The sequence below is a fragment of the Limanda limanda genome, chromosome 9 (genome assembly GCF_963576545.1).
Source record: "Limanda limanda chromosome 9, fLimLim1.1, whole genome shotgun sequence".
Lineage (NCBI taxonomy): Eukaryota > Metazoa > Chordata > Actinopteri > Pleuronectiformes > Pleuronectidae > Limanda > Limanda limanda.
The window spans coordinates 7,650,748-7,666,565 of NC_083644.1; the positions used below are offsets into that span (position 1 = coordinate 7,650,748).

General features: G+C 44.0%; 1 protein-coding gene across 1 annotated transcript in view; it reads left to right on the forward strand.

The window, feature by feature from the left end:
• Positions 1 to 4,201: 4,201 nt before the first annotated feature.
• Positions 4,202 to 15,818, forward strand: part of ror1 (receptor tyrosine kinase-like orphan receptor 1) — a 122,586-nt gene continuing 110,969 nt past the window's right edge. The window contains exon 1 of the mRNA XM_061078648.1: positions 4,202 to 4,301. Coding sequence (XP_060934631.1) covers positions 4,202 to 4,301 — 100 coding nt within the window. The remainder of the gene's footprint in view (positions 4,302 to 15,818) is intronic.

Below are 15,818 nucleotides of genomic sequence, written 5' to 3' on the forward strand. Positions count from 1 at the left end.
TATTGGCCTTTAATTATGTGTCCATCTTTAATGTACCCAACCCACACAGCTTTAGGTTTTTTTTTTACCTCAAAGACACTTCTGTAAAATTATGTAACTCATACTTATGGAAATAACTATGTAGTCATATAGTCAGATACAGACAATAGGCCTACATAGCCGTGTATAATCAATGCTATGATGTCACCATGTAGATTTCATTAATATCTTGCTGTAGGCTTATACTAATATGAATGCCATTTGTTAAGTGTTCAACAAGCTGGGCAGGAACAAGCAGGTATAGTATCGAAGTCATAATTTTGGTATCGTGACAACCCTAATAAGTAGTGGGTTTGAAATTACAATCTCCTACCTGCTCCTTACTTGAAGTGAAGTTTATTGGATAAATGGAAAGAAGAAAGGGAGAATATAAAGTTTCTGTTCTAAACACATTTTCTTGAAAAGGTTTCTGAAAGGTTGATGAATTAAATCAGCATTTTCATGATCACAATGACGACTCCCCTTTCCTTTAATGCAGCGGCACCATAATGTTTGCGTGAGAAGTTTCCTCCACCTATTTATTTGTTGTAGATTATCACTGACTTTTCCAAAAGACAGCTCACAGCCTTTCAAAGGTGACCCCATGAAAACACGTAGCCTGTAGCACTGAGTTAAGATGATTTCCCCAGAGTGGAGGGATGTGTAGGTGGATACAGAGGATGGACCACGACCAATACTGTGTGTCAGCCATTAAACGATGCCTCAACTGGGATGGAAACTGTCTGCAGTTATCTGCTGATTGAAGAATGTGTAAAGTGGTTGCACATTTTCTGGCAGGATGAAGCGCAAAATCCAGCTGAAGCACCAGCTTAGATTCATCTGAGGATGTGACGGAAAAAGGGACAGAGGCAGATCTGGAGAAAACAAGAGGAAATACTGAGGTGACGTGTTCACACACACTGTGTAACAAAGAGACGCCTGTCCGGGGGCTGCAGGAAGCCTCGGAGATCTTTAAGGACACCTTCAGGACACGTATCCACTCCCCGGTGAAAGTTAGAAGACTTTCATTAGCATGGTTGCAATTTTAATAATCATATCCTACTTTGGGCCAAATGAAGTCGACAGACATCAAGGAGGAAAACATCAGATGTAACGTAGCTACTTGATCGGCCTGGTGCTGAGTTCTTCCTTCTCCGAAAACCTCCTCCACTGCTCCGAGTCGCTTTAATACAGAGTAATCCGCGGCTTAGTCTGAATTAATTTGTCTGCTTGAGCAGAACATTTTAAAGAAGCTGACATATGAGGTAAATCATCTCGCACGTTTCTCCAAACCATAATCAGTCGCGCCCAATTTCCTCCAGTGTGACCTTCAGTTGTTGTGTTTGCTGCCCTCGTCGTCTCCCCACAGTACAACCAGTCCATTGTTGTGTTCATTAAAATGTCATGTAAAAATCAGGGCACACGCAGACACACACTTTTTGGTGTGCCGTTCCAGAAGAAGCTCAGACCCACGAGGAGAAGACACTGAAGTCTCTGAAGTTACAATTTGCAGTTTCAAAGGAGACTTTCAGCTCGTTTTAACGTTCATAATTTTAGTTTGTGTTATCTTTTAAAAAGCTTTTCATGCTTTAATGATCAGAAAAACACATCTGTCCTCAGACTGTCCGTTGCTGCAGCTCCTCTTTTCAGCCTCTGTCTGAAGCACTTGGTTTTAGTTCCTGTCTCTTTAAGCCTGTTTAAGCCCAATCTGCTCCGATTGGCTGGCTGACCCACTCGGATCTGATTGGTCAACCACTCCCAACGTGTGCAGGTTATTTTGACCTCTGACTGGTAAGATGAATGTTATGCAAATGTGGAGCATAGTGATGTCACCATGACGCAGAAGTACTGGCCGGACTGATGAGGTGTTTCCATTTCCTTTTGGCTTTTTAACTTTGCAGAACTTTTACATCCACAAAAAATCCCCTTTTACTTACAATCTAGTTTAATCAAGAAGAATAATCAAGAATAATAATAATCCAACACCACTTCTTCGAAAATCCCCACGTCTGGTACATCTAGTTTATTAAAGTGTGATCACACATTCACTACTAGCAAATGAGCCTCAGTCTCTGTGTACGTGTTGAACAGCTGGATTTGACCGCAGTGCTGCTTATGATCAACTATTTCCCTCAACCCTCAATCAGTGAATTCTAAATTTCCACAGCCAATCAGGGAGCAGTGGAGCAGTGGACGCTGAAAAGATGACGTACAGTAAATACAGAAAGACGGGGAATTCCACACAGAGGCCGAGTGAATGAAAATTGAAGCTCGTCTTTCCCCCGACCCACACTGGGACCCACCCTGGTGCTATCTGGAGGTCCTCAGGAAGCAGTGTTATCTCCCGGTTTAGCCCCTTCTCTCTCCGGGGGCCTCTGAGTGTGTTATAGATGGAAGGAAGGTTTTGATTAGGAGATCTCAGGAGGCCGCTTCAGACGACCAGGACCTGGACGCCCGGGCCTGATGAGGAGCAGAGATAATCGGAGGTGAAGCCCGGACACGTGTGATCCACCCGGTGCAGATCTCAGATCTCCAGTCTGAAGCGTTATGGATTCATACTTCTCTTTTCCTCTGTGACCGTTAAATCAAAACAGGCTTCTGCGAGGATGGTGTTTTCCTCTAATGAGCGGGGGGGCAGGTCACAATATGGGAGAACCGGAGATGCAAAATTACTTCCATTCTCTTTCATGCTGGTGCTAGTCTTTCAAAGTGAGAGTTTGTCTAAAGCCAGAAGTGAGCAGAGTAAAATGAAACAAGGTGGGTGAGTGTTACTGTAAGGCTCTGGGATTAATAACTGTAAAGGTGTGTGTGTGTGTGTGTGTCTGAATGTGTGTAGTTGTGTTTAACGTGTCTGCAGATGTGATTCTTTTAGGCACAAGAAGCCCCATTCTCTTCTCTTTACACCCCCCACCCCCTCCCTCCCTCTTCATCCATGTGTCCTTGTACATGTGGTGAATTGATGGAAATCACATGAAGTTCACTCAGAGGTTTTAAACATGGCTTTAATGTGGAAAGGTAATTCGTGTCGTTATTATAACAAGCTCCTTTTTGAACAAGGTCTTTATTTGGTTTTTCATTATGCAAACAACAGCACTAGAATAGAAGAATATAATTAATTTATTGTTGTAAGGTTACAATAGTAACTCATCAACTTATTGTTGTAAAGTTAGATTATTCGATTAGGAAGGAAAATTCAGTACTGAGGTGCTGTTAGTGGTCTGTATATATATGTATGTGTTTACTTTAAATGACAGTTTTGCTTTCTCTTCCATGTGATGTATAAAGAAATATCATATTCATCCCTTATTCAAGTTCCTTGATTTCATTAGTTGTTTTTTCCGTATCACACCCAGAGGCTGAAGGAACCGATGTTGCTCTTGGACGCTCATCACGTTTAGCTCATTGTCTAAGTAAAATAAAACACTCACCCTGATTTCATCACCGAGCCAACAGCAACACCTCATTCCACATAATAAGCTGTGGGGTTATAACCAGTAAAGCTTGTGGCTGCAGTGGTAAGTATCGCATGTTACTTATTATGACTTACTGAGGCCTATTTGTGACTCTTATTGCTTGGGGCTAAGAGAGGATTATCTAAACTTATCTTAAACCAGGTAGGATGAACACAAAGTTTTCTACCTTCTCTCTGAACCATAGAGTGTTTATAAGAATCTCTGCACACAAACAATAACAAGTGACAGTTCATTGTTTGAGGAGGACTCACTAATGATGAGGATTCACTCTGAAGTAGACTCCAGAGATCAGTCCAAATCAAACAGGCAGGTTTACAGTTCCTGTAATGAACACTTGGGGGCGACAGTCTGCTAATGAGAGCCATGTGGCTCCTGTGGAAACGAGTCTCTCCTCAGTGGAAGTGAAGGATTGAGAGAGAGAGAGGGAGGGAGAGGGAGGGAGAGAGAGAAGGAGACGAGGGGGAAAGTGAGCTGGGCTCCAGTGAGGAGGGAAGACACAACCCGGGACAGACGGAGACAACTTTCCTCTCCACACTCCCGCAGTGGTTCCTACACGGAGTGTGCGTCTTTTTCATTTGGACGCACACGTTCCTCCTCCTGCTCAGACTCGTAGGGATTTGTTTGAATCTTGGAGGAGCTCGACCACTTGACTCAGGTCGAGCTGTGGATGTGAAGATCGGCTGGAGGTTTTTTACCACAGAGCCGGAGGAATGTACCCGACCCGGGCAGCGCGGTGCCAGGGGACGAGTCCCGGCTGCGCGCTGTGGATCGTCCTGCTCCTCCAGTGCGTCCTGGACCTGAGCGCGTCTGGTGAGTCCCACTTCTCCTCTTCCTCACAAATCCATTCTCCTCTTCCTCTTCCCTCCACCTCACAAAACCATTCCTCTGTCTCCCTCCAACCTCCCTTGCTCCTCTCCTCACTTTCTTCCCTTCATCTCCTTGTGCGTAAAACCACTTTGGGGACTTTTACGCACCATAAAGAAAGTTTGGAATCATCCATCAGCGAGCTCATGGAGGATCTGTGTTTCCTTCTATTTGTTTTCAAGCTGCTGAAAACATCTCATTATTGTCCTCCATGGATGTAAAGCTGCGCTGTTTGCCATCAGCCAGGCTCCTCTCTCATGTTAATGCTCTTTGGTTTTTAGATTAACGTCCCATTGTCATTCTGAGACCTCTGCACGAGGAGAGACTCGACTCCTTAGGCAGACAATGGGGGGGCTCTTAGGCGGTCAGCTGGATATCCATTGTGGCCCCCCCCCCCAGCACATTTAGAGATAAGGGATCCATGAAGGGCCCTGGAGGGGTTGGGCTGCTTTAGAGCCTGTTTGGAGAGAATGAGAAGAGAATTAAGATGTTTGACCTCTGAGGAAAGAGCAATCTGCTGCCTGGGCTTCTCCCACAAATCCTCACTTTATTATCTGAAGCTAAAAGTTTCCTCATTTCAACAAACTACTGAACTACACCCCCCACCCACCCGACCCTCCTTACATGTCCTGAGTGTCTGCCTCCACATCTGAGGGAGCGAGCGGCCTGCTGCTGAATGGAACTCTGCTTTTTTACACAAGTATGATTGAATCCAGTTTGAATGAGTTGTTTATGGAGAAAAAACATTCTCTCCTCTCGTCCTGTGGCTTCTGAACGAGGATGAAACGATCCTCTCGTCCCAGATGATGAATCGTCCTCGCAGGGTTTGTCTCGGGTTTGTTTGGATTCTCTCTGTCCTCCCTGAAATGCTCTTCAGTGTGTTATTTACAGCACTGGGGCACAACTGAACTTAAAGCACTTCTCCGATCGCCATCTCTTTCTTCCCTCTATCTCCAGGCCTCTCTTTCTTTTTCACAGTGAGGCCGAGGAATGTTAATCCACGTTGCTTAACAGGATGAATTTGCTATAACTTCTTCAAATGGACTTTTCATGATTAAATATGGAGCGGAGACGAGCTAAGCCCCCAGCTTCTGCAGCCAATTCATATCTGGAAATATTGAAGAGGGGAATTTCTAAGCCAAATCTACCCTGAAAATTAAATTTCATGTGCTAATACTGATATTCAGGCAGAAAAACTGATTTGCTTTGTATTGAAACTATAAATCTACTGAAAAGTCTCAGTCTCTGTCTCTCGGAGATGATCTGCGAGTGTCGTTCGTGACTTTTGCTCCACATTAGAATAATCATAGCTGCATCCTCAAACGTTAAAGGACAAGAGAATCCCTCCCATCAGGTCGCTCTTCAGTCGGATCCACAAACTTTAACTGGTATTCACAGCTAATGACGCAGCTCCAGGATCTGTTTGCAGAGTCCTGTGTCTCTCCTGGAGTGAAGTCCTACGCCCTGTGATCAGTGGATATAGCCGGGTCTCTGCTGAGGAGGCCAGTGAGCAAACGCAGTGAGGACGAAGCAGAAAGGCGCGGCCGTCTCGTCTGTTGTTTTACTGGTCTGTCTGTGAACGGACACTCGAGAGGTCAGAGGTCACCGAGCCGTGGCTGCAGCGTTTCTAGGAACAGTCGAGGCTTTCCTCCTGCACGGCCACAGGAGAGGAAGTGAGTTTACCTTGTAGACCTGAGGTTAAAGGGATTTCAAGGAACTGCATGTGAGCCACTTACCAACGCCTGAAACTGGACTGGCTCACTCAGTGCAGATGGAATCACATGGATGCTAATTTTCTAAACCAACTAAACCCAAATTAAACACGGCAAGGCTTTCTACATTAAGTTTTCACCCTTGTCAGCAAAAGTCACTCAACCAATTTCAAACAAACTGTCACCTGTTTATTCAAATTGAACATATCCCTTTTTTAAATGCCAGGTGTGAAGCTGAAAGGATGAGCGGTTCTTGTGATATGCGTTCCACATACAGACAAACTAAGGTTTCTGAAATTGGTAGATGGATATTTCCAGTCTAGTTTAAGGAAGTGATCAGATCAAGGCAGAGGGTCAGGTGATCTATACAAGGATATGGAATCCTGATCATGAGATTTTTAATTTTCACCCCCGAGCAGAAATCTACCTCTGCTAATTGTGTTTCTTCTTAATCAGTAAAACTCAAATTTAATCCAGGTTCTGCATCGTGGAAATCAGATTTTGAATGATCACATCCTCAGATTACCAAGTGAACGGATCTTTTTAAATGAAGCTGCTCAAGTGTTTTTAAAATAGTCACCGTCCGTCCATCTAATAACGTTTCGCTCATGAGCTGCAAACTAATAGTCCGTGACATGTTCGTAAAAATAATTTGACAACACTGTTTTCCCGCTACATAAACTGTGGATGTTCCTGAATGTGGGGCATTCACCTCTGCACATAAAAGGTCCTGTGCAGGGCAGCGGCCACGTGAAATGTGTTTAGAGTTGCGTTTAGCCTTTTAATAACACTCAGGGAGGCTATAAATCACGTCGGGTGGAACTGCCTCGGTGCAGTTTTCAGCAGGACACACTGTTGACACTGCAGGCACTTCAGCCCTGGAAAGAAAAACGCTCTCCTCCGTCCGACAGGCCGAGTGTGTAGCAGCCTGTGCTGCTCCGCCGGCTCCTGACATGTCTATCTGTGCTGTTCTACGTCTTCTGGCATTTTACTCCGACTCGTATTAAGGGAGCAATTTACAAGGAGGTGAGAGAGATGTCAGAGGTAATGGCTGCAGGTTCTGTGTGTGTGCATCTATTCAGATCAGCCACGCCCCTTCCGTGAGTCAGTGTGTGTCATCGAGGCAGCGCTTCTATATTCTCTCCTTTTTATGTGCGACTATATTGGGTTTTATTGATAGTTTATCCAGATGCTGTGGGAACCGCTGGGCTCGGTCATGGTCTGAGTGGTGCATCCCGTTCAGATAGACCAGTGTCTCCAGGCTCCGTTACGCTTCTCCGTGTCCGTGGCACGCAGAGAGACGCAAGGATACCACCGACTCTTTTTGGATTTATGCTTCTCGGACAACTTTACAATTCACCGCCAAACAGTAGGTGGCGCAACGGAAGACGAGCTTAGAGAAGCCTACCTCCTCGGCGTTTGTTTACATCTATGGTTTAACTCCTTCCGGCTTTCCTCACACACAGTGAACGATTGCAACTAAATAAAATAAAGTGACTCCCAGCGGGTCAAAATGCTGATGTTATCGTTTCTTAGCGCAGCGGTTCCCCGGTCTTGTTTCCGAACTGCGTTGCTAATCCCACAGCTTGAAGCTACACGAGGCAGCTAGCTTCCGGAAGTGATGAAACCGGAAGTTTGAGGTCCGGAAATGATGTCGTTCCGAAATGCTGTCGTTAGCGGACCAATCACAGCCAAGGGCTAGGTAGAAAAATCAGAGGTGCACAAAAAGCTCTCCGAGGCTCGGAGTGGGCGTTCCTCTGTCCGTTTCTGTCCGTGTCAGTAAAAACGGAGAAGCATGTATCGGCCTTTAGACTCGACCCCCCGCCGGGCAGCCGCCGACTGCTGTGCATCACTAAAAGCTCCTGGCATGACGCAGAAGAATGTGGCAGGAAGTGAATGTGTGAAACAGATGTATGGTCTTCTCTCTCTGGGAGGAGGAGGAGGGGCAGATTTTTTTTTTTAAACATTTTTTGTTGTGTTTTGGAAACGATTCGCCTCCATTTTGAGTTTGTGGAATGAGAAGAAAGTCACAGGCATTCAGTTAATCAGGGAGCGCTCATCAATCATACACACCCCCCCCCCCCCTCTGTTTTATGTCACTAATTTAAAACATTGGTGCGTAAACCACGTTGTGCTCCAGCAATTACCCACTTCCCATTTGTTATTAAGCACACGTGGAGGCCGAGGCTCCGGCTGAACTCAGTGCTGCCACAGGGCAAAACTGTTGGATGATTATTACACACTAACTGTTTAACTGATGTAGAGTCAGAGGCTCGTTTGCTTTTAAATGATGATAATTATCAATTAACTGATTTTCAGTACTTTTAAAAAAATGGGACTTCTGTAGATTACATCTGCCAGGAAGGCTGTGTTCTGGTTGGTTTGTAAAAGAGATTAAGTGGAAATTATAGACGGATTTCTACGTAACTTGTTGAGCAGATGCATTATGGGTCACCGGAGAACTCACAAAATGTTGGTGTGGATCCATAAATGTATCTTCACTTTATTTAGTACTTTATTAAATAGAGTTTAGTTTTACATTTTCAACCTTTTCCAGGGAATAATTCCTGGATCTGGATGAAACCAACCAGGGTAATTTAAGGACCTGATATCTACGAGTGTGTGAAAGCTGGTGCAGCTCGATTGAATTTAAGACGACTGTTGGGCCTTGATGGGGGTTTATTGCCATTGTAGATGTGTTTGTTTTTCAGCAGGTATTTAAAAAAGTCATATTTAGTGGACTGATATCTGTGAATGTGGGCAAATTGGTGCATATCTGAATAATTAAATGATGATAATTATCAATTAACTGATTTTCAGCACTTTAACAAAATGCAACTTCTGTAGATTACATCTGCCAGGAAGGCTGCGTTTCTTGGTTGGTTTGTAAAAAAGATTAAGTGGAAATTATAGACTGATTTCAATGTAACTTGTTGAGCAGATGCATTATGGGTAACCGAAGAACTCCCGAAATGTTGATGTGGATCCAGGAATTAATTTACACTTTATTTAGTACTTCATTAAGTAGAGTTTTGTTTAACATTTTAACCGTTTTCCGAGGGAATAATTCCTGGATCTGGATGAAACCAACCAGGCATATTTAAGGAACTGATGTCTATGGGTGTTTGAAATCTGGTGCAGCTCGATTGAACTGTTGGGCCTTGATGGGGGGGTATGAGGCTATTGTAGTTGGTTTTGTTTGTCAGCAGGAATTCATGAATCTTAATTTTAAAAAAGTCATATTTAGTGGACTGATATCTGAGTGTGGGCAATTTGTTGCAGATCCATTTAAAAAACCTGGAGTTATCTACTCTCTGGCTTGGTTTGTAAAAGAGATTAAGTGAAATCTCTCACGGATTTCTACGTAACTTGTTGAACAGATGCATTATGGGTCACCGGAGAACTCACAAAATGGTGGTGTGGATCCAGGAATTCATTTTCACTTTATTTTAGTACTTCATTTAGTAAAGTTTGGTTTAACATTTTCACCGTTTTCCCAGGATTTAATTCCTGGATCTTGGAGGAGTTGATGCCATTATAGTTGGTTTTGTTTCTCTGCAGGAATTCATGAATCTTGAAATAAAAAAAGTCATATTTAGTGGACTGATATCTGTGAATGTGGGCAAATTGGTGCAGATCCAAATAAAAAACACTGTCTGGCTGCCATTCAGTTGTTTTTATCTCCTCTCACGATGATAGTTTCATCTGCTTCTCTGATGACGACAGAATCTGTAGTTTACTGTTGATGTGAGATGACAGTAAAGTCTGCAGTTGTTTTCCATCGAGCCGCTGGCCGGGATGTCTTGATAATATGTTGTCAACGCTTGGTCGACGGAAGAATTTAGGAAGACTCTTGATTTCAGTTTTCCTTCTCTGCGGCCCGACTCTCTGCCAAGTCACAGAACGTCTTTCTGTGAACGGCGAGGAGTGTAAATCTCCTGCCTTTTTGCGAAAAAGAAAAAATGCTCTTATTTCTCCAAAACCCGTCTCTGAGGAGAACGCTTGTTTCCTCGCGGTCAGAGTTCCTGGGAGAGGCAGCGTTTAATCAAAAGCTAAACACAGTCCGCCCCAGATCCTCGAAGCAGACGTTTGATAAAGTTTCTGCCACTACGAGCTGCAGCCGAGCGTGAAACCCGTTTTCCTGCAATTTACTGTCTGCACAGGAGGTCGCTGGGTTAGGTGGAGGGGGGGAGAGAAAACCTCTGCAGGGTTCAGGGAAGTGGATCAGGAGAAGGAACAAAAACCCTTGGTTCAGGTCTGAGAGCTCCAGCGTGTGTAGATGACACTGTGGCACTTTGCAGAGTCTGGAGTGAGTCAGGAAATAAGCTGTGGCAAGGCAGCAATAATTTAATTTTACAAGTGTACGCTACAAAAATAGATTCAAATTATATATTTGCCCCTTTCCGTCACTTGACCCGCGATGTGTGCGTCCCGCCACAGATGAAATGGCTCACTCTACCTTTTTTTTTTATTCAGTACGTTCTGTGTCCGTGTCTTTCAACTGCTGCCTGGAAGACAAATCACGCCTGCCACATAAAAACCTGCTCTCCTCTGTACTTTACACACGCAACACAATGCCTCCTTTGCTGCAGTGGTCCGGCGGCCTGTGAGTGCAACAGTGTGCTGATGACAAAGTGACACTTTAATGAGTCTAATGGAATAAGCCACACATACTGCCTATCAGTTTCCCCATGTGGACTTGGCACGGTCCACTGTCGGGGACTCGGGGGGGGGGGAATAGCAGGAGGCTTAAAGAGCTCTAACTTTTTATTGAGACCACTCTTCATTGCAGTTTTATCAAATTACTGGTTTCCCCGAGCGTCCTCCACGCCACCGCTCCGCTCCGGGCTTAATAAGAGGAGATCATGCTACATTTGGTTTAACAGGAGTCAGGATGAAACATGGCTCTTTCAATTCCCCTCTATGTGTCAGAGTAAATCTTTTAAAACCTTGTTTGCGTAGCATTAAGGACTTGAGAACCCCCCCCCACTGCAAACAGACCATCCGCCCACAATTAGCTCTTTGTGCGACGCCGCACTCGCTCCGAGGTTTTGAAATGCCTCAGACCTTTTGGGCTCCACAGCCAAAAAATTACTAGTATTTATTTACTCCCAAAAAATGTGTGACGCTTATCAGTCGGCCTTGTTGCTCAGGGGTCAAAACTACGCCTGTAGAGAATCAGTGTTTGTTTTCATGTCTTCAGCGTGTTCATCTGTTTTCTTATCACTAATTCACTGTCTGTTCTCAACCGGCCTGTTTGCAATGGGCTGTTTGTTTAATCTGTGGTGATGCTGGTTGCAGCTTTTCTGTCTGAAACTTTAAAAAGTGTCCTGCAGTGAGTGAGCAAGTGAAGACCTGCTGCTGGAGTCAGGCCACAGAACCCGGGAGATGCACAAGGAGCTGCTCGGTACAATCAGAACCAAGAACTGGAGAATGAAATGAATGAGCTGTTGACGTGATCTATAATGTCATTTATGTTGACGAGTGCAGAAAAGGGGATCAAAAGGACATGAGACTCTGGAACAATGCAAACGTAAACTTTAGAACGTGTAACTCGATATTTGTTTTCCCCAAAAAATGGCCCGTGAAGCTATTTTCGATGGTGAATAATCTGCTTGTTTGGTTTTGTCTGGATGACGAGTTGGAAGGACAGAAGATTCTCCTCCAAGTCACACTAAGTTCAACCCTGTACTTCAATGGGCCCTTAACAAAGAAGAAGAGATCTGTGAGTCACAGAGAGACAGAGGTTTCTGGAATGAGTAGAAAGATTTGAGTCGTTGGCCAAAACCGCTGAGTCGGAGGAGCTGAAGTGGATCTGTGTGATAAATGTCTTCACTCCAACGTAGAGAGGAGAAACTCTCAGAGCAGCAGAAGCTCGACAGAGGAGTTCACGCTGTTTGTGGATTTGAATCGCCTGTATTTTTTATTTTCTTTGGAAAACTTGTTTCCACATATTCATCCCTCAAAGTGTGTTTCCAGTCCAACTCACAGACCCACTTTCTTCCTGCTGGAAATCAGAAACAAGTCACCTCACCACCACCACCACCACCACCACCAGTATGACATCAAGACGCTTTGGCATTCCTCTTATCTGGCGGGCACCAGACGAACGCTGGCACTCGCTGCCCGTTTTCTCATTTTCTTGGCTGGAATCTCTCACTCTCAGACACACACACTCACACACACACACACACACACACTCTCTTGCAGTTCACTTTGGCCTCCGCTTGGCTGAGACTGACATGCTGCTCTTGGCTTCACTTTGTGTGTTTACTCAACAATAAGTGCGAGCGGCGGTGGCTCCACACCAGCTCCTGCCGTCTTTTTACAGACACAATCCCAACGACTCCCACTGGTAACGTTTTTTTTTTTACAGTATTCAGCGTTTTTCGGTTGGAACAAGTGATGTGAGCTGACACAGAAACTCTTACTTCATCCTCAAAGGCCTGTGATGCTCCTGACAGGGTCGTGTATGAAGGGCGGAGTTTAATCACGCTTCTCACTATCGGCTCCGGCTCCACGGCGCTCGGTGCTGCTGCCGTTACGCCGTGAAAACCATCGGACCATCAGACATTTATAGGAACTTATCGCACCGCTGTTATTAATAGAAAATCATCACGTGTTTTTTTTACACAGTTTCTGGTTTCTTTAAAAATGATTCTTGGCATCTTCACCTTCACCAGATCGTTCCCTGTTTTTCTGCCTGTCTTTCAGTTTTCACTCCTCCAACACAAACAACTGGTGTAAATAACACTTTTCCCTTGTGTGTGTTTTTGGTTTAAGTGCAAAAACTCAAAGTCTTTCTCGTAGTTAAACTAGAGATGTGTCAACTGCAGGAAATTACATTTTATGGGGCTTCTTAGGATTTGTGTTCACTTTATTTTAATTCAGTGTTTCCCCTTTGGAATGTGTGTGTGTGTCGACTGTGAAGCCAAACCGTCTTGATCGCCCCCTGGTGGCTGATTGCTGCTTAGGTCATAGACCCCTCCATGTTGGTGGATGGAACATGAACCAAACAAAAGAAATCATAGGACATGTTAAATATACTTAAATAAGTTTCTGTCATAGTTTGTGGTTGTCAGTTGTCCAGTCAGTTTTAATGATTGTGTAACAGAAATCCTTACGTGTGTCTTTTCCATCATTTGGTCTTTTATTGCTTGGTAATCACAATCAGAGTAACCAAAGAGACTTTTATCCGGTTTCAGCCTGAAGTTGAGGAATTCTGTCTTTTTGAAGATTAGTTTCCTCTAAATGGGTTTTTATTTTCCTAAGCTGCCAATTTAACAAGGCCGGTTTGGCCCCTAAATAGAATTTTTAGATCCGCTGAAGTAATAACAACACGATTTTCAATGTTTAAGCCTTTTTTCCCTTTCATAGTTTTCAACAGATTCGAAGTGGAGATGTTTCATGAGACTGGATGATTCTGGTTAAAGCCTGCGGGACTTGTAGACCATGATCTTGTTCGACAGCTGACTGTGTGTTTGATGATGATGATGATGTCTGTGCAGAGATGATTGAATTTGATTCTTGATTCATCAGCTGTGGGATGTCTGCTCTCAACTCTGCAGCAGATGTTCAATTTATTGTTGCCTCCAGCAGAGTAATTGGTTTGCTGTGGGTACTGACCAGTATTTTGTGCAATGTGTTTTTCTATTCTACGGAAAAGTCTTGGCAGGCGTGTGTGAGGTGTTGTTTTACTATGAAATGGAATTTACGGTCAACTGTTCGTTTGGCTTCTTTCCCGTCTGTTTGCTTCTTTCTCTTCCCGTTAAATTTCTCATTTCTTTTTTCTATCCACAGAAAGTCCCATGGCATCAGTACTTTCAAATCAAATCTTTTCCTTCAAGTGCTTGTGTTTGTTTGTAATTGAGGGAAATGAAGTAACCATGATTGAATTAAATTGGCATATGACTTAAATTATGAATAAACTGAGACTGAACTATATTTCCCATGCTGCACCACTGCAAGCAATGATCAGATTTGACAGATGTAGATCAATTACAACAACATTTTTATTTATCATAATTCCTGGTCTGCATATATTTATTTATTATCTTGTTTGGAGTGTCTGTATTTCTGATCCAATCAAAATGCACAAAGCTTAGTTGTGGAAACCGAGTGTGGACACGAGGCCGTAAAAGGAGAGGAAATGATGCCTTTGAAAAACCTCGTTCACTTGGCGGAGACGTGGTCTGAAGTGGTGTTTTTAAACCCGTCGGCGTGAGAGTGGACACAGACTTAGCGTGTTTGTTTAACCAAAGGCTTTGTCACATTGTTGTGTAAGGGAGCCCACTGAACCAGCAGCCAGTGTTTAACCAGCCACTTGATTCCCACACAAAAGACTCAAGAGGAGCTGCCTCTGACTGGGGGCTCCGCGGATCTCAGACTATCACGTGAAGCAGTGCTGCCTCTTATACTCCACACAGAACCGGGCCAGAGCAAAACCAGTGCTGCACCGTACCAGCAAACTGTGACTATGATATCCAGGGACAAACATGTCAGGGACCAGGAGCCTTAAATATATCAGTGACGTAGCAGGAATAGAAAAATGGCACCAGCAACCATGAAGAAATTGGACTTAAATGGAAATTCCCTTTGGATCCGTTCTAATCCTGAGTCGACCGCACTGACCGAGGAATCTGGAGTTAAAGGTCTCACTGGCTTTGATTCTGACGTACTGTTAAATGGCCGTCCTGCAAACCACTGCTGGCCAGGAACCTGTCTCGTTCAGGACCGACCCAGTGAGACAGACCCACCGTCCATGTGGCATTAAAACTATTGTTGACGGGCCATAAGGGAAAATCATTGATCGGGGTAATGCTTTGGTCAAAGTCGGCATAACTTCCTTCCTACGTTTTTTAAAGTTTGTTCCAGGAACTATAGCCGGTAGCGTGAGGGTGTGCAGATTATGGGGCAGCAGACGCTAAGAGCTCTGGCAAACCCTCAAAGCTTCCTTCAGTCCCGGGGAAAAGCTGTGACTGTGCCCACACACTCTCTGGTAGCCTCTTAAATCCATTGTGGCTTGATGGCATTGCCATACGGAGCTCCTTGCAACTTCTTTCAAGGCAAAGTTACCGACTTCTATTAACCCAACTGTCAAGTTTTAAATGGAAATGTGGGTGAGAAGAATCCTAGGATAGACGGGTACGGTCGATCCAACCGGGACCAGGGAGGAACTGGAATGATAACGGGATGGTGCAAAGAAAAAAAGTTTAAAAAAAACAAACTTCTTTCTATCTGGTGGAGAAACACCAGGTGATCGTCTCAGTAACATTCATACGTTTGAATCAGACTCTATGGAGAACTTATAAATACACATGGAAGCATGCAGAGTGAGGAAGGGAGACGACTATAAAGACATAAATATGTGAAATAAAGAAGTTTAAAAGTGAACAACAAATAAAAGTTGACGAACGTTTCTTCCACAGCAGGACAGAACGGAACGAGAAGTCCTTCTAGGTTATTACCTTTTTTTTGGAAGGCAACTTTTTCTATTATTTTTTTAAACCTTTTGTTTATTCCATTTGTGATCAATAATAATCAATCAAGAATCAAAAATTATTGAGTCCGGTATGGACTTTAGATAATAGATAAATTAAAGAATTTTGTTTTCTCCTTCTCATCCAGGCAGAGAGTTCAGCTCATGAAGAGGGGAACTCTGTGTTTAACCCGGGGCGGGGGGGAAACAATCTCGTTGACTTGGGAAGCTTCCAACCAGGAAGTCATACATCTATCCTGCAGGATGCCGAAT